Source organism: Pecten maximus, chromosome 13 (assembly GCF_902652985.1).
Source record: "Pecten maximus chromosome 13, xPecMax1.1, whole genome shotgun sequence".
In the NCBI taxonomy this organism is placed as follows: Eukaryota; Metazoa; Mollusca; class Bivalvia; order Pectinida; family Pectinidae; genus Pecten; species Pecten maximus.
In genome coordinates this window covers 25,582,382-25,609,913 of record NC_047027.1, presented here as the reverse complement: position 1 = coordinate 25,609,913, position 27,532 = coordinate 25,582,382, and the positions used below count along the sequence as shown (strand labels likewise).

Sequence of the window (27,532 nt, the reverse complement as noted above, 5' to 3'; positions counted from 1 at the left end):
TAGTTTCACAAAGCTTCGTAACTTATGAGAAAAAGAAGCGGCGTACAATTTTCACCTCAAAAGTGGCGTCTTTTTTTTACCTCCAGTTTGGAGAGGGAGAATGTACGATTTTGACGCAAGATACGAAACAAGAGATCCCAGAGGGATCCTGGCGTCCACCATTGAATGATCTTTACAGATTCCATGTCAGATTGAACTTCTCTCTATTTTCCCTTTCTTTTACTAATCTGTGTAAATTGAGAAACATCCCTCCAGTACTTTTCAAACAAGGGGAACCTACATATGAAATCTGAGATTTAGCGATAATGACTACATGTCTGTCGTCCATGCTGTTTTCCGACTTGTCTAAAATGTAATATGTATAAGAAGGGACCAAGGCCAACCTACATATGAAATTTGAGAAAGATCCCTTCAATACTTTCTGCGAAATAGCGATAGCAAACTTCAATTGTCAAAATCCAATATGGCTGCCTATCAGCCATGCTGTTTTCCGACTGGTCTAAAATGTAATATGCATAACAAGACACCAAGGCCCACCTACATATGAAATTTGAGAAAGATCCCTTCTGTACGTTCTGAGAAATAGCGATAACAAACTTCAATTGTCAAAATCCAAGATGGCTGCCTGTCGGCCATGTTGTTTTCGGATAGGTCTCAAAATGCGATATGCATAACGAGGCACCAAGGGGAACCTACATATGAAATTTGAGAAAGATCCCTTCAGTACTTTCTGAGAAATAGTGATAACAAGAATTGTTTACGGACGGACCACGGACGCAGGGCGATTTGAATTTTAAAGTTACAAACACCTATGTGAAACGGACTTACGAACTCCGTATATTTACGAACGTACGTAAGTTACGAAGTTTTGTGAAACGATACCCAGATCACCGATCTGCCACTGCTGCACGAATGCAAGAGCTAAATCTTGAAATAAACACCAATAACGTTTGCAAAATATTTTTTTTTTTTAGGAAAACAACTTCATCTAATTATTATGCTTACAGATCTAGAGTTTCAAAAGATTGATAAAAGATGCAGATCGTCTGCAGACAAATAGAAAGCACTGCTCTTCGTCGATGGAGGATAAAGGTACACAGGTTTGCTTTCATTTAGATACCTGTAACGGTTACTTTGGTTTAAAAGTTACATCTTGGACAAGAAACTGTTACAAAAAAATCACCTTTTTGACCTTTGCATCAAGGTCGCAGCGACCATACATTGCACATTTGATTGAGGTGATGCAAATAAACTGTTAGTTCAAGGTAGAATTAAGGGCCTGGACAAGAAAATATTTGAAGGAATTTGAAGGGGACACATGGACGAGGATGTTAGCCAGCCCACATAAACATATACATTTATGCGTATAGTATTTATCCTTCAATATAGCCCTTCCCCTAGTATTAAAGGTTACTGAGTTTCAAAGCTCCTCAAAGGCAAATAGCTAGATGGATGGTAGAGTTAAGTCAGTATGACTTGGCAATCAAACATTGACGTGGAGAGAGCCACCAGAATGCAGACGGTCTGTCGAGACTCCAAGAGGGTGGTATGTGTGGAAAACTATGCAGTGGGGACGGAAATTGTGCAATAAGCCTTGTGGAGGATGTCACTATTGTACTCGGGGTCCATTGTAACTGGCACAGTTTCATGTCGGATATGTAGATGACGCGGTTCCGTTAGCATCTTTTGAAAATGCCAGTTTCGTATAGTGTCAACAAATCCGTAATCACGGACAGTCAGGGTCCCATACAGACGGAAACTGGGATCGTGGTATCAAGTTCGGGAGTGCATATTCAACCATAATTGTAATAGTAAATTCAAGAATTTGAATGAAATACACCAAAACGTTAACACTAACGTCTATGGGAAAACAATTGGTTGGTTGGTCCCTATTAGGCTGCGGATGAATACTATTTGTATTACAGAAAAGAGAAGTTGTTAACCAGAAACAAAAACTTCTAACCACCGAGTAACTTCTGACCACCGAGTAACTTCTACCCACTGAGTAACTTCTACCCACTGAGTAACTTCTGACCACCGAGTAACTTCTGACCACCGAGTAACTTCTGACCACCGAGTAACTTCTCACCACTGAGTAACTTCTGACCACTGAGTAACTTCTCACCACTAAGTAACTTCTAACCACTGAGTAACTTCTAACCACCAAACAACTTCTAACCACTGAGTAACTTCTAACCACTGTGTAACTTCTAACCACCGAGTAACTTCTAACCACTGAGTAACTTCTAACCACCGAGTAACTTCTAACCACTGAGTAACTTCTAACCACTGAGTAACTTCTAACCACTGAGTAACTTCTAACCACTGAGTAACTTCTAACCACCGAGTAACTTCTAACCACTGAGTAAATTCTAACCACTGAGTAACTTCTAACCACTGATTAACTTCTGACAACTGAGTAACTTCTGACCACCAAACAACTTCTAACCACCGAGTAACTTCTAACCACTGAGTAACTTCTAACCACCGAGTAACTTCTAACCACTGAGTAAATTCTATCCACTGAGTAACTTCTAACCACCGAGTAACTTCTAACCACTGAGTAACTTCTAACCACTGAGTAACTTATAACCACTGATTAACTTCTGACAACTGAGTAACTTCTGACCACCAAACAACTTCTGACCACTGAGTAACTTCTAACCACCGAGTAACTTCTATCCACTGAGTAACTTCTAACCACCGAGTAACTTCTGACCACTGAGTAACTTCTAACCACTGAGTAACTTCTGACCACTGATTAACTTCTGACCACTGAGTAACTTCTAACCACTGAGTAACTTCTGACAACTGAGTAACTTCTGACCACTAAGTAACTTCTAACCACGGAGTAACTTCTGACCACTGATTAACTTCTGACCACTGAGTAACTTCTAACCACTGAGTAACTTCTGACCACTGAGTAACTTCTAACCACCAAACAACTTCTAACCACTGAGTAACTTCTAACCACTAAGTAACTTCTGACCACTGAGTAACTTCTAACCACCGAGTAACTTCTAACCACCAAACAACTTCTAACCACTGAGTAACTTCTAACCACTGTGTAACTTCTGACCACTGAGTAACTTCTAACCACTGAGTAACTTCTAACCACTAAGTAACTTCTGACCACTGAGTATCTTCTAACCACTGAGTAACTTCTGACCACCGAGTAACTTCTAACCACTGAGTAACTTCTAACCACTGAGTAACTTCTAACCACTGTGTAACTTCTAACCACCGAGTAACTTCTAACCACTGAGTAACTTCTAACCACTGAGTAACTGATGACCACTGAGTAACTTCTAACCACTGAGTAACTTCTGACCACGGAGTAACTTCTGACCACTGATTAACTTCTGACCACTGAGTAACTTCTAACCACTGAGTAACTTCTGACCACTGAGTAACTTCTGACCACTGATTAACTTCTGACCACTGAGTAACTTCTAACCACCAAACAACTTCTAACCACTGAGTAACTTCTAACCACTGAGTAACTTCTAACCACCGAGTAACTTCTAACCACTGAGTAACTTCTGACCACGGAGTAACTTCTAACCACTGAGTAACTTCTAACCACCAAACAACTTCTAACCACCGAGTAACTTCTAACCACTGAGTAACTTCTAACCACTGATTAACTTCTGACCACTAAGTAACTTCTGACCACGGAGTAACTTCTAACCACTGAGTAACTTCTAACCACTGAGTAACTTCTGACCACGGAGTAACTTCTGACCACTGATTAACTTCTGACCACTAAGTAACTTCTGACCACGGAGTAACTTCTGACCACCGAGTAACTTCTAACCACTGAGTAACTTCTAACCACTGAGTAACTGATGACCACTGATTAACTTCTGACCACTGAGTAACTTCTAACCACTGAGTAACTTCTGACCACGGAGTAACTGATGACCACTGATTAACTTCTGACCACTAAGTAACTTCTAACCACTGAGTAACTTCTAACCACTGAGTAACTTCTAACCACCAAACAACTTCTAACCACTGAGTAACTTCTAACCACCGAGTAACTTCTAACCACTGAGTAACTTCTAACCACTGAGTAACTTCTAACCACTGAGTAACTTCTAACCACCGAGTAACTTCTAACCACTGAGTAACTTCTAACCACTGAGTAACTTCTAACCACTGAGTAACTTCTGACCACTAAGTAACTTCTGACCACCGAGTAACTTCTGACCACCAAGTTACTTCTACCCACTGAGTAACTTCTAACCACTGAGTAACTTCTGACCACTGAGTAACTTCTGACCACCGAGTAACTTCTAACCACTAAGTGACTTCTGACCACTAATTAACTTCTGACCACTGAGTAACGTCTGACCACTAAGTAACTTCTGACCACTAAGTAACTTCTAACCACTAAGTAACGTCTGACCACTGAGTAACTTCTAACCACTAACCACTAAGTGACTTCTGACCACTAAGTAACTTCTGACCACTGAGTAACTTCTAACCACTGAGTAACTTCTAACCACTAAGTAACTTCTGACCACTGAGTAACTTCTGACCACTGAGTAACTTCAGACCACTGAGTAACTTCTAACCACTGAGTAACTTCTGACCACGGAGTAACTTCTAACCACTGAGTAACTTCTAACCACCGAGTAACTTCTGACCACTGAGTAACTTCTGACCACTGAGTAACTTCTACCTACCGAGTAACTTCTACCCACCGAGTAACTTCTAACCACCGAGTAACTTCTGACCACTGAGTAACTTCTAACCACTGAGTAACTTCTGACCACTGAGTAACTTCTGACCACTGAGTAACTTCTGACCACTGAGTTACTTCTGACCACTGATCATGAGCTCCTTGTAACTACTGAGCATTTAATTTGTAAATTCTAAGCAGTTTCATCTAAGTTCTGGGCTTCTTTTAACCGCTGGGCTTTTTCTTTCCGTTGAGCTTCCTTAAAATGTTCTTCAATAAAATCCTTTTCTTTGGCTTCTCGCATGTAGAGTTTGCTCTCCAGTTTTTTTATAAGAGCACGCTCTGTGTCTTTAGATCTATCAGTGGCGGAGACACTCATTAAAGGGTGAAGCCATAATTGATTGTCAACACTACTGGGGTCAACACCTTCAGCATAGACTACAGCTAAACAGCCATTCTTTTCCTTTATTATTACCTGCTGAGAGAGACAAATCTCCTTGAAATATGAATGAAGAGCTTCAAGACTCTTTGTTTCGTATAGAAAAACAAATGTGAATTGTTCTAAAGCCTCCACGAACCCGGAGATCACAGGTGATCCAGGCAGTACTAGTTGATGATACAAGCGAGCTTTTACAAAAATGCCTGGTTGTTCTGGTCCACCACGCATCTGAAGTGTATTTAAATATTCACAGTACTTCTCGGCACCTCTAATGTCTTCATTCTTATCACTACTCAGTAAAAGAACATCACCAAATTGTTTTTGATCTCTGTTGTTCCACTTGCTAATGAAGTTGATTTTATGGGCATAGTCAGTGCGTTGTCTCGGTGAAAAAAGCTGGCTGATGAAGCTGTATGTCAAACCAGGCGATAGATTTCCTGCAAAGCCAGAAATAAAAATTTTCTTCATTGACAAGATTTCAATATTTTAATTATGCTGAAATTCTAAACAGGCTAAAGTAATCTAAATTAAGATTTCAATATTTAATTATGTTAAAATTCTAAAACAGGCTGAAGTAAACCAACTATGTGAACATTCTTAAGAGAGTTTGTTTAATGAAAGAGGAAATTTTGGTTATACATGTAGCTGTGTAGATATTGTTATTTCTAACATCAGAAAAAATAAAGAAATTTTTGAATATACGACTTACGAATCCTGACACAGGTTATAAAGACAAAGCACTTGGACGTTCTTTACTGGAATTATGGTAAGCAATGTGTAGGAAAAGCAGAAATACATGTAACTGTTAAAGAAGCCTTTCATCACCAACCTGATTCTCATTCTGCTGATGTGTCTCTACCAGAATTTTACCTGGATTTTGTTGGTAGGTACGTACATGTATCATCGCTGAAGGAAAATGTGCTTACTCTTCCTAAATACCCAGAACATTTTTGAGGATCTCAAAGAAATCTATACATGTATTTTGTTAACAATTTGTCCCTTCCTGATAAAAAGGTATGATTTTGTTGTAACTTGTCAATGATCATACCAATATTATACCAGGTAGTTTAAAGATCTCAGTTTAATATCATACCAGGTAGTTTTAAGATTTCAGTTTAATATTATACCAGGTAGTTTTAAGATTTCAGTTTAATATTATACCAGGTAGTTTTAAGACTTCAGTTTAATATTATACCAGGTAGTTTTAAGACTTCAGTTTAATATTATACCAGGTAGTGTTAAGACTTCAGTTTAATATTATACCAGGTAGTTTTAAGACTGCAGTTTAATATTATACCAGGTAGTTTTAAGATTTCAGATTAATAATAAACCAGGTAGTTTTAAGATTTCAGTTTAATATTATACCAGGTAGTTTAAAGATCTCAGTTTAATATTATACCAGGTAGTTTTAAGATTTCAGATTAATAATAAACCAGGTAGTTTTAAGATTTCAGTTTAATATTATACCAGGTAGTTTAAAGATCTCAGTTTAATATTATACCAGGTAGTTTTAAGACTTCAGTTTAATATTATACCAGGTAGTTTTAAGATTTCAGATTAATAATAAACCAGGTAGTTTTAAGATTTCAGTTTAATATTATACCAGGTAGTTTAAAGATCTCAGTTTAATATTATACCAGGTAGTTTTAAGACTTCAGTTTAATATTATACCAGGTAGTTTTAAGACTTCAGTTTAATATTATACCAGGTAGTTTTAAGACTTCAGTTTAATATCATACCAGGTAGTTTTAAGACTTCAGTTTAATATCATACCAGGTAGTTTTAAGATTTCAGTTTAATAATAAACCAGGTAGTTTTAAGACTTCAGTTTAATATTATACCAGGTAGTTTTAAGACTTCAGTTTAATATTATACCAGGTACATGTAGTTTTAAGACTTCAGTTTAATATTATACCAGGTAGTTTTAAGACTTCAGTTTAATATTATACCAGGTAGTTTTAAGACTGCAGTTTAATATTATACCAGGTAGTTTTAAGATCTTCCTTTAATATCATACCAGGTAGTTTTAAGCTTTCAGTTTGATAATAAACCAGGTAGTTTTAAGATCTTCCTTTAATATCATACCAGGTAGTTTTAAGATTTCAGTTTAATAATAAACCAGGTAGTTTTAATATATCAGTTTAATATTAAACCAGGTAGGTCGAGAATGCTTACTGACTCACCCTTTCGAGAATGTTTACTGACTCACCCTTTCGAGAATGTTTACTGACTCACCCTTTCAAGAATGCAAGTTTACTGATTCACCCTTTCGAGAATGTTTACTGACTCACCCTTTGGAGAATGTTTATTGATTCACCCTTTCGAGAATGTTTACTGACTCACCCTTTGGAGAATGTTTATTGATTCACCCTTTCGAGAATGTTTACTGACTCACCCTTTCGAGAATGTTTACGGACTCACCCTTTCAAGAATGCATGTTTACTGACTCACCCTTTCGAGAATGTTTACTGACTCACCCTTTCGAGAATGTTTACTGACTCACCCTTTCGAGAATGTTTACTGACTCACCCTTTCGAGAATGTTTACTGACTCACCCTTTCGAGAATGTTTACTGACTCACCCTTTCGAGAATGTTTACTGACTCACCCTTTCAAGAATGCAAGTTTACTGATTCACCCTTTCGAGAATGTTTATTGACTCACCCTTTCGAGAATGTTTACTGACTCACCCTTTCGAGAATGTTTACTGACTCACCCTTTCAAGAATGCAAGTTTACTGATTCACCCTTTCGAGAATGTTTACTGACTCACCCTTTCGAGAATGTTTAATCTCGATATCAGTAGCTTTCTACACATGTTTATTTACACAAGAATTCTTTTCTTCCTTTAATAAAGAAGTATCAGACTTACCCAATGTTTCTTTTCTTTCTGAGCCAGTATTACGTATATCTTGGTATATCTGGTTGTGACCTTGACCTTTGGTGAATATTGTCTCCTGTTGATGACCTTGAGTCATGGTACCTCTCTCATCAATTTTAACTCTATTCGGACGTGTTCCCTGGTGATCTCCTTGGCTATTTCCTCCATTTGATTTTGAAGAGTCAATAATTGTCATATCTACCTTATTTATATGTGATGAGCTAGCACCAGAACTGATAGGGTTGTCTGCCCCTTTTGAAATTGTCATTTTATCCAACACTGGAGGCAGTCCTGCAGTTGACTGTTCGAGATCATCATGATTTTGATTCAAAATGGAGACTTCCTCATCAACTGGACTGGAATTTTCTCCACTGTCTGGAAAAACTGAAGTTGAAACGCAAATTAAATGTCAGATTTGAAATTATTAAACAGAATTCAAAATACTATATAAAGCATTGTACATGGAACAGAAACATTGAGCTATCAGTCAAATGACGATGTAATAATTACTCTCCTACAAACAGACTAATGTCACCTGATATGCATAAACAACTACAAATCAATATTAAACTTACATAACTGTTGTACATTGTAGGTGAGAGGACCTGTTTAAAGTGCTCAAAGTGCCCTCTATTTTAGTGGCCATGGCGCCTTAAATTCACCATTGGCAACCAGTTATTGACCTATAATGCGCCTGCATGGCTATAAAAAAATTGTATAGATTTGCAATTTGGTTAATCTTTCAAAGGTTGTAGTCAATGCTAAAATGATGTTCTCAATTGAAAAAGTTACAGAGAGATGTTATACTGAACTGAAGAATAAAAAGATTTTTTTTCTTTAAATATTAGATAACTTGGCTGAGAGACCAACTTTTTCAATTAGCGCCTAGATTTTATGACGTGGTAGCCAAACAGGCCACCTGGTTAAAATACCCACATTAAGCCCAGGTTTATAGTGCCCATAAAGACGCACTACCATCCAACTCCCACTCAATGTGCAATGTATATAGCCCTGTAATTTTACCAGAAACATGGCGTCTAATATAAAGTTGGAAAGTGACATATAAAGTGTTTATCATTTCAAATGTTTCATGACAGCCTACACAAACCAAATCCTTCTTTTCAGACAGACCAATTTCCGTAGGCATTTCACAGTTGAAACGAGATTCATAATTGGTTAAAATCTGTCCTGGTTATTATTATTTGAACAATTAACACTTGCTTATTAACACATGACAAGGGTTACAGTTGTCACCCCTATTTTATGTATACTTACTGAGAATATGTAACCGGTCACACAGCCAACAGTTATCTCCCTTGGATTCTTTCGAATCATTCCTCATAAATAGCAATTTTTCATGCATTTCTGAACAGCAAACACACAACACCTACAACAAATCCTATCACTTATTTACTGGACATTAATAGTTAATATTATTTACATGATAATTTTTATTTTTTTGTGATCAAAAATTCAAATTGCATTTGTTTTTAAAGGTATATATTGAGTAATTGCATCGTGTATGATCTTTGTTCACGATTAAAATTATACCAAAATGTAGGAATTTATGCCACTTCATTAATGCACCACACATCAGGGAATAGGTCAAAAGATAAAATTCCCACCTTGGTACTATCAGGGCTTTTTCTCAATGGTTTGGGAAGGGGCCTTTTTGTCTCATTCTGGGAAGAAAGGGCCTGTTTCCAGTAATGTTAATTCTCCATAGGAACCTGCCCCCGTATAATTTCTTATCTAGCTCAACTACAGTTTTTTTCTTTTCATAATGTCAGTGAAAATGTATTTTTATAAAGTTGTCATTTTGAGCATCAAAGACATAAGGTCGTAAATAAAGGAAGGTTATCTCGAAATTGTAATTCGCAACATAGTATAAATTTCTTTCCATCACAAAATCGGATAGAGCTTTACTTGTTTCATATGTGTACCAAAAATCAGCTAATTCCATGTGGTGGAACGTTCTCATATCGCCGCCTGAATGTGGTTGTAAATTGAAAGAAAAGGGGAAATGAGTAACAACCTTGTCTAAAACCCTGTTATATGGCTTATTATGTACAAAATTTTATATTGAATATCAGAGCGGATATTTTCACGACAGTTTTATGATATCTAACGACTAAATAAACAGTATCGATATAAAGATTTACACTGAGGACACCCTGATACATGAATACTGTTCTATCTCAAGTTGTCCTCTTTTGAATTTTCTGATCGTGTGGCCTTGTACATTTATCCGTATCTTCTTGTCTTTGTCTATACGTTAACGGAATCATTGACTCGACGCTAGCTATTCTTGTCTCACTTTCCTTGTTTTATTGGCCCATCTCCAAAGCGTTGTGGCTCTGTCAGGGTTGGGACCCTGACTTGTCTCACTTTCTTTGTGCCTGCTGACCACGCCATCGTTCTATTGCGTTCAGGTTCAGTGTGCCAGATAGATCAGGGACAGACCTAACTTTTCTCCATGCCATCATATCAGAGAATATGTCAAGGTCATGACCTCGCTATGGGATAAAGAAAATGTCGAAAAAAAATTTCTCGATTTGAGAATTTTCTTTACCGTAAATAAAAGAGTATGATGCACGGAGACGGAATTTGAAAAAAATTTGATCATCGGATAAAAAATGACGGAGATATGGCACTTTGAAAATTTCAAAGTTTTCCCCGCCAAAATTCAAAAATCGAGCAAAAATGCCTAAATTTTTTTCAGCTCCTTCATTTAAACACATACAGACTTGATATTTGGCACAACCAAAGAACGTAAGAGTGGCTACAAAAGAAGTTATTTTTCACTGACCTTGAACTTCATTCAAGGTCAAATAATCAAAAAAAAAAATTAAACAAAAATTCTTTTGAATCAGGTTCTTTGTTCGTTCATGTTTTTCCTTAAACAATCAATGCATCTTGTAGTTCATTGGCGGGGCTCACTTTTCTCCGCGATATGTTATCAGAAAATATGTCAAGGTCAAGGTCTAAGCGTGAGGTCAAATCAAGGTCAAAAATACAACAAGAGGCCCAGGGGCCTTAACGGTCATCTGACTCTAAATTAAAACCCTTATATTATTGTAGTATGCATTCTCTGTAGCAAGTATATAGTGGCACTGTTGGCCATGGTGGCCATCTTGGATATCTGACCGACCCAATAAATAATAACACTTGGTCTGGACCATCTAAGGATCATTTCTGGTAAGTTAGAGCTGAATCCCACCGGTAAAATTTGAGGAGAAGTTTGAAATAGGTGTTGTTCAGGAAAACAATGATTGCGCAATCATGTTACAAAATGGCCGCCATTGCTGCCATGCCAAAGTTTTTACAAGGCCGAAAAAATAACAACACTTTGTTGGCACTCCTTCCTTAACACCCTCACCAATTTCGAGCTCAATGGCACCAGTGGAACTGGAGAAGAAGTTTAAAATGTGTTTTTTAAGTTGGCAGATATGGCGGCCATCTTGCATTTCAGACCAATCTAAAAAATAACAACACTTGGTCGGGATCATCTCAGGAACATTTCAGGCAAGTTTCAGCCCAACAGCACTAGTACTGGTGGAACTTGAGAAGAAGTTTAAAATGTGTTTTTGAAGATGGTGGTTATGGTGGCCATCTTGGATTTCGGACCGACCCGAAAAATAACAACACTTGGTCGGGATCATATCAGGATCATTTCAGGCAAGTTTCTGCTCAATAGCACTTGTGGAACTTGAGAAGAAGTTTAAAATGTGTTTTTCAAGATGGCGGCCATCTTGGATTTCGGACCGACCCGAAAAATAACAACACTTGGTCGGGATCATATCAGGATCATTTCAGGCAAGTTTCAGCCCAACAGCACTTGTGGAACTTGAAAAGAAGTTTAAAATGTGTTTTTCAAGATGGCGGCTATGGCGGCCATCTTGGATTTCGGACCGACCCGAAAATAACAACACTTGGTCGGGATCATATCAGGATCATTTCAGGCAAGTTTCAGCTCAATAGCACTGGAGGAACTTGAGAAGAAGTTTAAAATGTGTTTTTCAAGATGGCAGATATGGCGGCCATCTTGGATTTCGGACCGACCCGAAAAATAACAACACTTGGTCGGGATCATCTCAGGATCATTTCTGGCAAGTTTCAGCCCAACAGCACTGGTGGAACTTGAGAAGAAGTTTAAAATGTGTTTTTTAAGATGGCGGCTATGGCGGCCATCTTGGATTTCGGACCGACCCGAAAAATAACAACACTTGGTCACGATCATATCAGGATCATTTCAGGCAAGATTCAGCTCAATAGCACTGGTGGAACTTGAGAAGAAGTTTAAAATGTGTTTTTCAAGATGGCGGCTATGGTGGCCATCTTGGATTTCGGACCTACCCAAAAAATAACAACACTTGGTCGGGATCATCTCAGGATCATTTCAGGCAAGTTTTATCTCAATAGCACTTGTGGAACTTGAGAAGAAGTTTAAAATGTGTTTTTCAAGATGGCGGCTATGGCGGCCATCTTGGATTTCGGACCGACCCGAAAAATAACAACACTTGGTCGGGATCATCTCAGGATCATTTCAGGCAAGTTTCAGCTCAAAAGCACTGGTGGAACTTGAGAAGAAGTTTAAAATGTGTTTTTCAAGATGGCGGCTATGGTGGCCATCTTGGATTTCGGACCGACCCGAAAAATAACAACACTTGGTCGGGATCATCTCAGGAACATTTCAGGCAAGTTTCAGCCCAACAGCACTAGTACTGGTGGAACTTGAGAAGAAGTTTAAAATGTGTTTTTGAAGATGGTGGTTATGGTGGCCATCTTGGATTTCGGACCGACCCGAAAAATAACAACACTTGGTCGGGATCATATCAGGATCATTTCAGGCAAGTTTCAGCTCAATAGCACTGGTGGAACTTGAGAAGAAGTTTAAAATGTGTTTTTCAAGATGGCGGCTATGGCGGCCATCTTGGATTTCGGACCGACCCGAAAAATAACAACACTTGGTCGGGATCATCTCAGGATCATTTCAGGCAAGTTTCAGCTCAATAGCACTGGTGGAACTTGAGAAGAAGTTTAAAATGTGTTTTTCAAGATGGCGGCTATGGCGGCCATCTTGGATTTCGGACCGACCCGAAAAATAACAACACTTGGTCGGGATCATCTCAGGATCATTTCAGGCAAGTTTCAGCTCAATAGCACTGGTGGAACTTGAGAAGAAGTTTAAAATGTGTTTTTCAAGATGGCGGCTATGGCGGCCATCTTGGATTTCGGACCGACCCGAAAAATAACAACACTTGGTCGGGATCATCTCAGGATCATTTCAGGCAAGTTTCAGCTCAATAGCACTGGTGGAACTTGAGAAGAAGTTTAAAATGTGTTTTTCAAGATGGCGGCTATGGCGGCCATCTTGGATTTCGGACCTACCCAAAAAATAACAACACTTGGTCGGGATCATCTCAGGATCATTTCAGGCAAGTTTTATCTCAATAGCACTGGTGGAACTTGAGAAGAAGTTTAAAATGTGTTTTTCAAGATGGCGGCTATGGCGGCCATCTTGGATTTCGGACCGACCCGAAAAATAACAACACTTGGTCGGGATCATCTCAGGATCATTTCAGGCAAGTTTCAGCTCAAAAGCACTGGTGGAACTTGAGAAGAAGTTTAAAATGTGTTTTTCAAGATGGCGGCTATGGTGGCCATCTTGGATTTCGGACCGACCCGAAAAATAACAACACTTGGTCGGGATCATCTCAGGATCATTTCAGGCAAGTTTCAGCTCAATAGCACTGGTGGAACTTGAGAAGAAGTTTAAAATGTGTTTTTCAAGATGGCGGCTATGGCGGCCATCTTGGATTTCGGACCGACCCGAAAAATAACAACACTTGGTCGGGATCATTTCAGGATCATTTCTGGCAAGTTTCAGCCCAACAGCACTGGTGGAACTTGAGAAGAAGTTCAAAATGTGTTTTCAAAATGGCGGCTATGGCGGCCATCTTGGATTTCGGACTAACCCGAAAAATAACAACACTTTGTCAGGACCATCTCAGGATCATTCCTGGCAAGTTTCATCTTAATCCCACTGGTGGAACTTGAGAAGAAGATTGAAATGTGAAAAGTTTACGGACGGCGCACGGCGCACGGCGGACGGCGGACGACGACGGACGAAGCACGATGGCTATAGGTCATCCTGACCCTTCGGGTCAGATGACCTAAAAATTCAAAACTCAAAAAGAGTTAATTTTGATTGCATTGCAACGTGCATGATTAATGAAGACGAACGGTGCAAGTTTTATGGTCGTGCGATAAAAAATGACGTAGAAATGGCACTTTGAAAAATGTTTGTTTTCCCGCCAAAATTCAAATTTTCCCCAAAAATGCACTTAATTATCCTCTGCTCCAAAATCTTTACATACACAGATATTATATTTGGCACAGTGATAGCATGTACGAATGCCTACAAACTTGCTTTCTTTTTAATGACCTTGACCTTCGTTCAAGGTCACAGAGGTCAAATGATCAAAAATCAAAAATTTCAAATTCTCTTTCAAACGGTTAATTTTTATTGTATATTAAAGAAAACGTTTGTTTGAAGATGTTTGCAACGTTTCCAGGTCAAAACGTCAACTTTATCTCAGAAAAAATACATAGGAAAACATTTAACTGCAAAATTAAATTATCCTACAATTAAACTTGAAATGTTTTTCCTCCAATACTCTGACACCAACAGACTTGATAATTGGCACATATAAAGCATTAATGACTGGCTACAAAAGGTATGCACATATTTGACCTTGACCTTCGAAGTTCAAGGTCACAGAGAGGGCTGAAAGTCAATTGATCGGTTAAAGAAGGGAAGCGAAGAGAAAACGAAGAGAAATCGTAGGTAAAATGTACAAAAGCGTTCGTCAGAACGAGAACATGTCTGCAATCATTTTCTAGTTGGAAATCCCGTGTTTTGATCTTGATCAAATCAAGTTTTGTTTGTTGTTCTGTCTATTTGTCAGCCAATGTCTTCAACCACGGGGACTTGTGAAGTAGCCATCTTGGATTTTTTTTATGAAAAGGTGTTTCTCTCACTTTTTTTCATATCTGTGTACATATTCTCAACATACCGAGCAAATACTCTCGTGTTTTTGTTAATTATCTAAAGAAAGTCGAAAATCGGCAATTCAACAATAGGCTAATTCAACCCAAGATTTGAAAATGTTCCACCACTTACATGTTGATGATTTTTCCTCTCATCAATAGCATATTACGTACTGTTTAATAGGATAAAAATTGGTTTGCATCCAACGCCCATAAAAGGGTGTATTCTCTAAAAAACACAGTTTTTGTGTCTAAAATGTTATCATCGAAAATGGCATTTTTGAGTTTCTTCCATAAAATAGCCAAATGGCGCGATGGAGACATGATTTTTTGTCACAATCATGCCATGAATGTATTCTTTACGGTGACCATCATTTGATTAGATTTTCATTAATATTTTACATGCACATTTTATCAACACTTAGACAGCTTCTAAAAGGTACAACTTTGAGGAGCCATAAAAAACAAAACCAAGTGACCTAAATCTTTATACTTTATAGATTTGTGACCACAACGGCATGGGTAATGCACCACCAACAGGAAATTTGAATCAGAGAAGGGGCCATTCTGGAAACAGGCCCTTTGGTGAATTGAGAATGTAAACTCCAAAATTTGGGAATTTGGCTAAAATATGAAATAATTTCAATTGGGAATGGGGCCCATTAACGGCCCCAAAAAAACTCCAGAAAAAGCCCTGACTATACATTCTCCAACACCTAGCGACGACATTTGATGCCCTCACTAGCCCTTATGATGACATATACATATGTATATGAACCCCTCTATATCCATAATGACAACATATGATGCCCCTTCCATATCCCTGGTGAAGACATATGATGCCCATTCTGTATCCCAAATGGTGACCAATGCCCTCTCTATTATCCATAATGACAACTTTTGATACCCCCTCTATATCCCTAATGACAACATGAGCCCCTCTCTATATCCCTAATGACAACATGAGCTCCCCTCTATATCCCTAATGACAACATGATGCCCCCTCTGTAACCCTAATGACAACATGAGGCCCCCTCTATATCCCTAATGACAACATGAAGCCCCCTCTATATCCCTAATGACAACATGAGGCCCCCCTCTATATCCCTAATGACAACATGAGGCCCCCTCTATATCCCTAATGACAACATGAAGCCCCCTCTATATCCCTAATGACAACATGAGGCCCCCCTCTATATCCCTAATGACAACATGAGGCCCCCCTCTATATCCCTAATGACAACATGAGGCCCCCTCTATATCACTAATGACAACATGAGGCCCCCCTCTATATCCCTAATGACAACATGAGGCCTCCCTCTATATCCCTAATGACAACATGATGCCCCCTCTATATCCCTGATGACAACATGATGCCCCCTCTATATCCCTGATGACAACATGAGGCCCCCTCTATATCCCTAATGACAACATGAGGCCCCCTCTATATCCCTAATGACAACATGAGGCCCCCCTCTATATCCCTAATGACAACATGATGCCCCCTCTATATCCCTAATGACAACATGAGCCCCCCTCTATATCCCTAATGACAACATGATGCCCCCTCTATATCCCTAATGACAACATGAGCCCCCCTCTATATCCCTAATGACAACATGAGGCCCCCCTCTATATCCCTAATGACAACATGAGGCCCCCTCTATATCCCTAATGACAACATGAGGCCCCCCTCTATATCCCTAATGACAACATGATGCCACCTCTATATCCCTAATGACAACATGAGGCCCCCCTCTATATCCCTAATGACAACATGATGCCACCTCTATATCCCTAATGACAACATGAGCCCCCCTCTATATCCCTAATGACAACATGATGCCCCCTCTATATCCCTAATGACAACATGAGCCCCCCTCTATATCCCTAATGACAACATGATGCCCCCTCTATATCCCTAATGACAACATGATGCCCCCTCTGTAACCCTAATGACAACATGAGGCCCCCTCTATATCCCTAATGACAACATGAGCCCCCCTCTATATCCCTAATGACAACATGAGCCCCCCTCTATATCACTAATGACAACATGAGCCCCCCTCTATATCACTAATGACAACATCACTAGTCGGATGAACTACCAAATGAGCTACCTGGTCGCCGATAATCGCTACACATTCACTGTAAATATCTTTACCTTGTCACACACACGACAGGAATGTTGATCTCTGAGGGGAGCTGCACCACAAATCTCACATGAATTTTTGCTGGCTGTCAGAGAACTTAAGGGAGGTGAGCTAGTTATGTGAGCATCCACCCGTAGATCAGACCCAAGTGACTCATGTGGCCCCTGTGACCTCTGTGACCTCTGTGATGTCTGTGACTCCTGTTGGGTTGGAGAACAGGCCATCTATACAAACAATCTTACTCCTGTGGTTAGAAAAGAGAAAATGAAAACAAATAATCATGTGGGCTTAAACTTTATCATATATATTTTTTTTTTAATTTTTATGATTACAATTTTGAATTCATCAACAAGATTGGAAGAAAATTTCCTACCAAAAATGACAAAGTGTTTCCCACAAAATAGATGCATGCAACTAAGTATTTGCAGGTGATTGAAGTTACATTTGTTACTTTGTGCTTGACCGAAACGATTGTAAAGTGAGAAAACAACCAGACTCGGACTCAATCCCAGAGCCTCCAACATCTACACGGACGCTCTCATCATTTGCGCTACACGGCTACAGGTGTTCAGCCTCGATAGTAGTCCAGTTCTGATGCATACATTCTCCCTCTCTTCTAACCTGTGGGTATTTAATTTGGAGCCAAATGTAAAAGGAAAGGAAACAAGGGGCGTATGGGCCTTAACGGTCACCCAAGTTTTGAAATATTTCGGTAAATTTGACCCTTTTTGGTTCCGCCATCAGCCCCTAGGGGTGGGTCAGGGCCAACAAGTGCATACCATCAGACTGTAATCCCAAATAAAGTGAGAACGAATTTCAATAGAAAATCAAATAAATGATAGTCAAAGATGTTAATATTTCCCTCTTTATAACTTATAGTAATAGTTATAGTGGTTCTTGGAGAATTTCTCCTTAGGGAGAATTTTCTCTTCTGAACTTATAGTAAAGTTTACCCCCTCCCAAGGGGCAAACGTAAGACCCCAGGGTCATGAAATTCATAATTTTGGTAAAGCACCTTAAAACCCTTCCATCTATCAAGAGTACATTGTACTTGATTCTATCTTATTTGGGTATTATTGAGAAGAATATTTTGGAAATTTCAGTTAATTTGACCCTTTTTGACTCTTTCCATCAGCCCCTGGGAACAGTCAGGGCCAACATATTTGCATACCATCAATCTGTCACCCAATGCTGATAATGTTAAGAAAGTTAGAATGAATTCCAATAGAAATCAAACAAATGATAGTCAAAAATGTGATTTTCCTATATAATATTATATACTATAGTAAAGTTTACCCCCTCCCCAGGGGCAAACGTGAGACCCTGGGGTCATGAAATTTGCAATTTTGGTAAAGCACTTTAAGACTCTTCCATCTATGAAAAGTGTTTGATTCCACCATATCTGCAGAGAGTAGAGAAGAAGATTTTTGAAGTTTTAGTCAATTTGACCCTTTTTAGCCCCGCCCCTCAGGCCCCTGGGGGGTGGGGACCATATAATTTACAAGTTTGGTTGACCTTTAGCCATAGAAGCTTCCTACCAAATTTCATTGAATTTGGTTAAGGGGTTTTGGAGAAGAAGTCGAAAATGTAAATTGTTTACGGACACAGGACGGACGACGCACGACGACGGACAAAAGGCGATTAGAATAGGTCACTTGAGACTTTGTCTCAGCTGACCTAAAAATAGAGATAGTAAATGAATTCAATTACTAAAGGTTTACTGTTGAATTATAATGGCAAATTCTTTAAGACTCAAAAACATATCTCAGAACAAGGAAAGAAAGCTTTATTCGCTATATTGAATGTATGTAAAAGTAATTATTGTAATATTGAAACCTGTTTTGCAGTCTTTGATACTTATGTGAGTAGTGTGTTGAACTATGGGTGTGAAATATGGGGTTTCCATAAAGCAGCTGACATTTAAAAGTTACATATCAGTTTTTTGAAACGATTACTTAAGGTGTGAAGAAAAACAACAAATGCTATGGTTTATACTGAAATCGGGAGAGTTTCTTTATTAGTTATTAGGAAAGTTAGAATATTAAAATACTGGATGAAGCTGAAAAATACTGATAATTGCATTTTAAAAGAATATGTCTTATAGAGATGGAAGAAAACAATCATAGTTGGATTGTACAGTTGAAACAGGAATTAAACAATTGTGGGATAGGTTAATATATCATTTGGAATTTGTACAAAATTTTGATATTGAGTTATTCGAGATAAAATAAAGGATATTTTCCGTCAGGAGTGTATAACTCTGATAAACAATTCATCTAAAGGAGATTTATATAAATATCTTATCACTTCCTCTTACTGTCAGCCATATTTTAATAAGCCATTGGACACTATAAACATACAGAGAAATGTAACTATAATTCAGTTATCTGCACCTGACTTGAATATAGAAAGAGGAAAATACAGACATTTAGATCGAAACCAGAGGATATGTACATTTTGTAATGATAATGATATTGAGGAAGAATGTCACTTTATGATAAAATTTAGTGTTTATGCAGATTTACGAGCAAAATATCTTAAACCTTATTATGTAAAAAAAGCCAAGTATGCACAAACTGATTCAATTATTAAGCACACAAAATTTGAAAGAAGTATATAATCTTGGAAAATACAGTATATTGGTTTAGCTATGTACAGAAGAAGGTTGTTGTCATCTTAAGTCTATAATTTCATATACTCTCTCTCTCTATTTAAGCATTGAACGGCTTAGCGCGCTTCATGGAATTTGCCTCTGTCCAGTTGGCATTCATATTGACTATGAATGCCAACTGAAAGCCCTTCAATGCTTATATTTACCATCTGCGATTTTTTATTGTCGTGCGTTTTTTTTTTGAAATTTTCAAATTCAAATATCAGTTGGCAGTTCATAAGCTGGTGAACTTGCAACTGAATTGGTAGGGATATATAGTGGCAGTGCCATACAATGGTAAATATAATACTCTGTCAATCATTATGTTGGTATGAATGAATATGGTGTGCATGTGAATTAGTGAAATCTGATTGAACTCTAATTATATGATTAAGATATGATTTCAATTAGATTTACTGTTGTATGAAAAGTTAATGTGTTCGTGTCAATATCTTATTATGTCTTATGTGATGAGTTAAAAAACTTAAGCAAATAAAGAATCTGGAATCTGGTATATGTAACAAGGTATCTAACACAGGTGTCCAGTGGCACTGTCCATTACCTGTATAGGCGGATTTGTGGTCACACCTGACTGGACATAGTGCACTAGTTTACCTGTAGCTTAAATGTAGGGCCACACTACTAGTTTACCTGTAGCTCAAATGTGGTGCACTACTAGTTTACCTGTAGCTCAAATGTGGTGCACTACTAGTTTACCTGTAGCTAAAATGTAGTGCACTACTAGTTTACCTGTAGCTAAAATGTAGTGCACTTCTAGTTTACCTGTAGCTAAAATGTAGTGCACTACTAGTTTACCTGTAGCTTAAATGTAGTGCACTACTAGTTTACCTGTAGCTAAAATGTAGTGCACTACTAGTTTACCTGTAGCTAAAATGTAGTGCACTTCTAGTTTACCTGTAGCTAAAATGTAGTGCACTACTAGTTTACCTGTAGCTCAAATGTAGTACAATACTAGTTTACCTGTAGCTAAAATGTAGTGCACTACTAGTTTACCTGTAGCTAAAATGTAGTGCACTACTAGTTTACCTGTAGCTAAAATGTAGTACACTACTAGTTTACCTGTAGCTAAAATGTAGTGCACTACTAGTTTACCTGTAGCTAAAATGTATTACACTACTAGTTTACCTGTAGCTCAAATGTAGTGCACTACTAGTTTACATGTAGCTTAAATGTAGTGCACTACTAGTTTACCTGTAGTTCAAATGTAGTGCACTACTAGTTTACCTGTAGCTAAAATGTAGTGCACTACTAGTTTACCTGTAGTTCAAATGTAGTGCACTACTAGTTTACCTGTAGCTAAAATGTAGTGCACTACTAGTTTACCTGTAGTTCAAATGTGGTGCACTACTAGTTTACCTGTAGCTCAAATGTGGTGCACTACTAGTTTACCTGTAGCTAAAATGTAGTGCACTACTAGTTTACATGTAGCTTAAATGTAGTGCACTACTAGTTTACCTGTAGTTCAAATGTAGTGCACTACTAGTTTACCTGTAGCTAAAATGTAGTGCACTACTAGTTTACCTGTAGTTCAAATGTAGTGCACTACTAGTTTACCTGTAGCTAAAATGTAGTGCACTACTAGTTTACCTGTAGCTCAAATGTGGTGCACTACTAGTTTACCTGTAGCTCAAATGTGGTGCACTACTAGTTTACCTGTAGCTAAAATGTAGTGCACTACTAGTTTACCTGTAGCTCAAATGTAGTGCACTACTAGTTTACCTGTAGCTCAAATGTAGTGCACTACTAGTTTACCTGTAGCTCAAATGTAGTACACTACTAGTTTACCTGTAGCTTAAATGTAGTGCACTACTATAGTTTACCTGTAGCTCAAATGTAGTGCACTAATAGTTTACCTGTAGCTAAAATGTAGTGCACTGCTAGTTTACCTGTAGCTCAAATGTGGTACACTACTAGTTTACCTGTAGCTAAAATGTAGTGCATTACTAGTTTACCTGTAGCTCAAATGCAGTGCACTACTATAGTTTACCTGTAGCTTAAATGTAGTGCATTACTAGTTTACCTGTAGCTCAAATGCAGTGCACTACTAGTTTACCTGTAGCTCAAATGTAGTACACTACTAGTTTACATGTAGCTAAAATGTAGTACACTACTAGTTTACCTGTAGCTCAAATGTAGTGCACTACTAGTTTACCTGTAGCTCAAATGTAGTGCACTACTAGTTTACCTGTAGCTCAAATGTAGTGCACTACTAGTTTACCTGTAGCTCAAATGTAGTACACTACTAGTTTACCTGTAGCTTAAATGTAGTGCACTACTATAGTTTACCTGTAGCTCAAATGTAGTGCACTAATAGTTTACCTGTAGCTAAAATGTAGTGCACTGCTAGTTTACCTGTAGCTCAAATGTGGTACACTACTAGTTTACCTGTAGCTAAAATGTAGTGCATTACTAGTTTACCTGTAGCTCAAATGCAGTGCACTACTATAGTTTACCTGTAGCTTAAATGTAGTGCATTACTAGTTTACCTGTAGCTCAAATGCAGTGCACTACTAGTTTACCTGTAGCTCAAATGTAGTACACTACTAGTTTACATGTAGCTAAAATGTAGTACACTACTAGTTTACCTGTAGCTCAAATGTAGTGCACTACTAGTTTACCTGTAGCTCAAATGTAGTGCACTACTAGTTTACCTGTAGCTCAAATGTAGTACACTACTAGTTTACCTGTAGTGCACTAGGAGCACTAAGGTGTAAAGGTTACTTAGCTTACACTCAACTGTACCTGGCCAATGGCGTGACTGCATTACGTTCAGCTCAGTTCTGTCACACTACACACTATATATGATTTTCTGGATTGCATGTGACATTTCCGACATCGATACATTTGTACATAAGTCATCTTTAATTTTCAAAATATATCTCTGAACCAAATCATTGTGAATGCATATGATTGTGTACAATGTGCACCGTTACTTTTCCATATATTTTTCCCATTGTGCCTTAAATTAAAATTAGGGTCAAATACAAATATTGAAAAATAATCCTCAAAGCGAATAATTCCACCTCACTAGGCCTAGTATCTTGTCATCATATGCAAGCTTTACACGAATATAGTAGAGTGTCTGGTAGAAATATTCAGGAATTTTTCAATTTGAGCAGAATGAAACCGAAAGTAGGTTACAAATCATTAATCAAAACAGTGTAGCATGGTAAGATAAAAACATGTAATAGACCCATATCTGATTCACTCGTGTGATACCTTCAGTATATTCCTCTCGGTGCACAAAACAGTTCTTGTTAAAACGTTCTGGTCAGGCCAATATCGTCTATAGTACTTTGGACACTTAATCAAGGGACGTAACTCGAACATTATTTTCTTTCTTTGGTTGTCTCAAAACCGAATTTATAGGATTTTATATATGTACATAATAGATTAATTCCTCTCGGTGGACTTCGTCATTGGTTTGATTCTTACATAATAAACTTTAAAATATAAAGAACCTATAAGCAAGGGACGTAACCCGAATTAAATGTTCTCTTTTGGGTCGTCTCAAAACCGAATTCACTTGTATGAAAACGTTCCCCAAACTTTCATTTGCAACATAACTACACACACACACACACTTTCAAAACTTAAAAAAGGCATATAAATACATTGAGAACAAACGAATTATCTCCAACTAAGTCCTCTACGTATATAACAATTTTTTAAATGTATCAGATACACCAAGATTATCAAATATTGGTTAAATATCGTGCATAACCAAAATAATGTACTGGTTAAGTCTATATATAACGAGCTTTACACGCCAGCGGAAACTTCTCGTACCATAAATTGGGCTAAAGTAGTGAAGGACATTGTATGTACTCATGGCTTTGGTTATGTTTGGCTTGGACAAGGAGTTGGAGATATTGATGACTTTATAAGGAATGGAGAAAAACGAATATAAATATGGCAATTGTTAAAGACAAAATCCCACAGTCGATGTCATTCATATTGGTGTATTTGTTCATCAATTATTATACCCTAATAAGGCAATCACCTTAATGACTTTCTCACTAAAACAATATATTTGATGATTGTATAAGTTTATTAAATAGCAAAACAAACGTAGTCTGGGAAAGTGATACAACAGCGTTGATAGAAAATCGGGAACGACCTGTCCCAGAGTCAGGGAATTTTCTATCACCTTTCAAAGTAATATAATCCGTCAGTCGTGTCGAATTATAGATTTGTGACTGGTATGATATTAGTTCTCAGACGTAGTAAACAAAATCAGAGACGCATAAGTTTATGTATATTTCTAATAAATATATAAATAAATATTTTATTGAAGAAAGACGATGTATGCGCTGTTTGTAGACATCATAAATGAAAATTGTTTCGTTGACAAAGAAATGTGAACTTGTTGACAGTTAGTTAAATGTGAACTTTCGTCATCAAAATCAATTTAAATGTGTCATTCGAATATATATATGTTGAACCCATTTTACAAACTGACTTACCATAATTAAGTAAGAGTTACTTTCCATGCACCCTCCTCCAGCATGACTGTCCCTATTATATTAGAAGTGTTCGTGCATTGTACAACTTTAAAAATGCTGAATTATTATAAATTTGTTATATTATCAACATATCTTGGTCACTGTTCCCAAGGTCAAGTACTAAGTGCAGTTGATGAACTTTGCGGACATTGACAATTCTTGAAAATGTGTTGTGGTTGGGGCTATCCATATAATTATGTACAATGTGTGTCGACAGCCCATGCCAATCCAAAAATGCCTTTTTTTTTAAAAGCATACAATCGAATTCCGACGATGGCCCTTGTTTTAACTTAACTTTGAAAATCGTGTTGCTTTTTTCAATAGATATACATCAACAACATGTACATATGTTATATAACAGCAAACTATAATTTTCTTCTCCGCGTGTAGTATACATACATGTATATTAATTTCGATACGGAATATTTAGCCATTCAAACATATTCGGTGCTGGTTATTGTTGTAACAATTCTATATTCTGGCTATAAAAGTTTATTCACTTTTTAATGTTAACCCGGATATTTTGATCTGCCTTTGGATCACAATTTAGGAAGCGAAAACAAGACCAGCCTTTCTGATACTACATTTACATGTATATATGTCTAATAACACTTCTCACGGCAAATCTCAGCCTTTCAAGTAAAGAACCTCCTTATATCGTCATTTCAGAAAACGAAATAGGATGGCAGTGTTCGTCGCTTTCTTCTCTTGACGACAAATTATGATACTGCTCACTTTAATTTTCCAATCAGTAAACATATTGATGATACAGTTATTTGTATCCCTCTTTGAAAAAAAAGTCCGTCAATGTTTCTTAACTCCTTGTAATTCGCATAGATAAACTTATACCTATCCCTACATCAACGAAAACAATAATCAGAAATGGCAACGGAAAGAAAGAGCGATAATTGTTAACACGCCCCCTAAAATTCCCGGAAACCCGTAATTTGGCGGCACGCCCACTGAAAACCCTGTCTCCGACCTTGCTGGTACTGCACGTTATAGGGTTACTATAACTAACATGGAAAAACAATGAAGATTTCTAATACATGTAACTACATGTATCTATTTTAATTGTATATTACTTATAATTATCAGTGGAAACTCCGAGTAATGTCTTACCCGAGCACAGGGGCATGTCTGGACTTTTATAAAAAAAAAAAAAAAACAGCCAGAAATACCTACATATTAATTAAGATAAAATATAGGTATTTCTGGCTATTTTTAATATAAGTCTAGACATGCCCATGTGACCCGAGCGCAATTCTCCTACTCAGCAAGGTTTTGGGCTTTTACAGAAATTTTATGTGTGCTTTACATATGCAATAAGTATACCGTATTTTTCAACAATTAGGCCCCTGTCCACAAATAAACGTTCTTCACAATAAATCTCGATACTGCAGAATGGCCCATTACAACTGTACATGTAATTAGCTCCCATCAAAAAATCTATTTTACACGCATTAGTTACTGACGTACATTAATTTAGAAACGTACATCCAGTTGATTTATTTTTACATATTCAGAGATTTTTATAACTATCTATTATAAGTCTCTGTACTTTTGTAAGGTCTTATCGGCTTTCCATACTACAGTATAATAATATACTACATCCCTGACTTGCAGACGATGTGATAACTATAGTAAACTGGGAAATTTGGATAAAGGCTGATACAGTAGTTGAGCAAGAAACCTAGCCAGGCCTGCTACAAATTGTAATTTGTATTATGTGCAATTAAGTAAGAGGTGAAGAGTCACCCACAGGGACCTGATAATTTGTTACATTTCATTGCGTTTGTTTGGACCTTACTAGATAAGGTCAAAATACACTTAGACTGAAACAAATTCTCACTCATGTACCTGTGAAGCCAACGCCATCATGTTTTCAATGTAGGATATACGTATACTGGGTTTCTGGACTCATCGTCTCGATACCAGAAGGTTACAACACAGAACCAGTAATCGCCTTTTGGAACCCATCACTTTTTAGAACCCATCGCCTGATAGAATCATCACATGTTGGACCCATCTCATAGTGGTCTTATCGCCTATTTGAACAATTTGCTGTTGGGACCATCGACTGTTAGATTTATCATCTGTTAGACTCATTACCTGTTGGACCAGCTGGCTATTAGACGCATTGCTTGTGCATTCATCTTCTGTTGGACCCATTGGCTGTTGGACCCATTGACTGTTGGACCCATTGGCCTCAATGCATGTTGGACCCATTGCCATTGGAATCATCGCCTGTTGGACTCATTTGCTTTTGGACCATCGCCTGTTGAACTCATTGACTATTGACCGATCGCCTGTTGGACCCATCGCCTGCTGGACCCATTGACTGTTGACTCATTGACTGTTGGACCCATTGACTGTTGGACCCATTGACTGTTGGACTCATTGACCCATTGACTGTTGACCCATTGACTGTTGGACCCATTGCATGTTGGACCCATCGCCATTGGAATCATTGCATGTTGGACTCATTTGCTTTTGGACCATCGCCTGTTGGACCATTGACTGTTGGACTCATCGCCTGTTGGACCCTTCGCTTGTTGGGCCAATCGCCTGTTGGACCCATTGACTGTTGGACTCATTGACCCATTGACTGTTGGACCCATTGGCCTCATTGCATGTTGGACCCATCGCCATTGGAATCATTGCATGTTGGGACTCATTTGCTTTTGGACCATCGCCTGTTGGACAATTGACTGTTGACCCATTGACTATTGGACTCATCGCCTGTTGGACCCATCGCTTGCTGGACTCATTGACCCATTGACTGTTGGGCCCATTGACTGTTGACCCATTCGCTGTTGGACCCATCGCCTGTTGGACCCCTTGACTGTTGGACCCATTGACTGTTGACCCATTGACTGTTGGATCCATCGCCTGTTGGACCCATTGACTGTTGGACCCATCGCCTGTTGGACTCATTGACTGTTGACCCATTGACTGTTGGACCTATTGACTGTTGGAACCATCGCCTGTTGGATTCATTTGCTTTTGGACCATCGCATGTTGGATCCATTGACTGTTGGACCCATCGCCTGTTGGACTCATTGACTGTTGACCCATTGACTGTTGGAAACATCGCCTGTTGGATCCATTTTCTGTTAGACTGATCCCCTCTTTGACCTATTGA

General features: G+C 38.1%; 1 protein-coding gene across 1 annotated transcript; it reads right to left on the bottom strand.

The window, feature by feature from the left end:
- Positions 1 to 710: 710 nt before the first annotated feature.
- Positions 711 to 23,184, bottom strand: LOC117341173. The gene is made up of 5 exons (XM_033903017.1): positions 23,102 to 23,184; positions 17,223 to 17,455; positions 9,281 to 9,392; positions 7,997 to 8,389; positions 711 to 5,563 (listed from the first exon to the last, which is right to left on the bottom strand). The coding sequence occupies exons 2-5, from the start codon at positions 17,433 to 17,435 to the stop codon at positions 4,881 to 4,883; spliced, it is 1,401 nt and encodes a 466-aa protein (XP_033758908.1). The 5' UTR covers positions 17,436 to 17,455; positions 23,102 to 23,184; the 3' UTR covers positions 711 to 4,880.
- Positions 23,185 to 27,532: the final 4,348 nt, after the last annotated feature.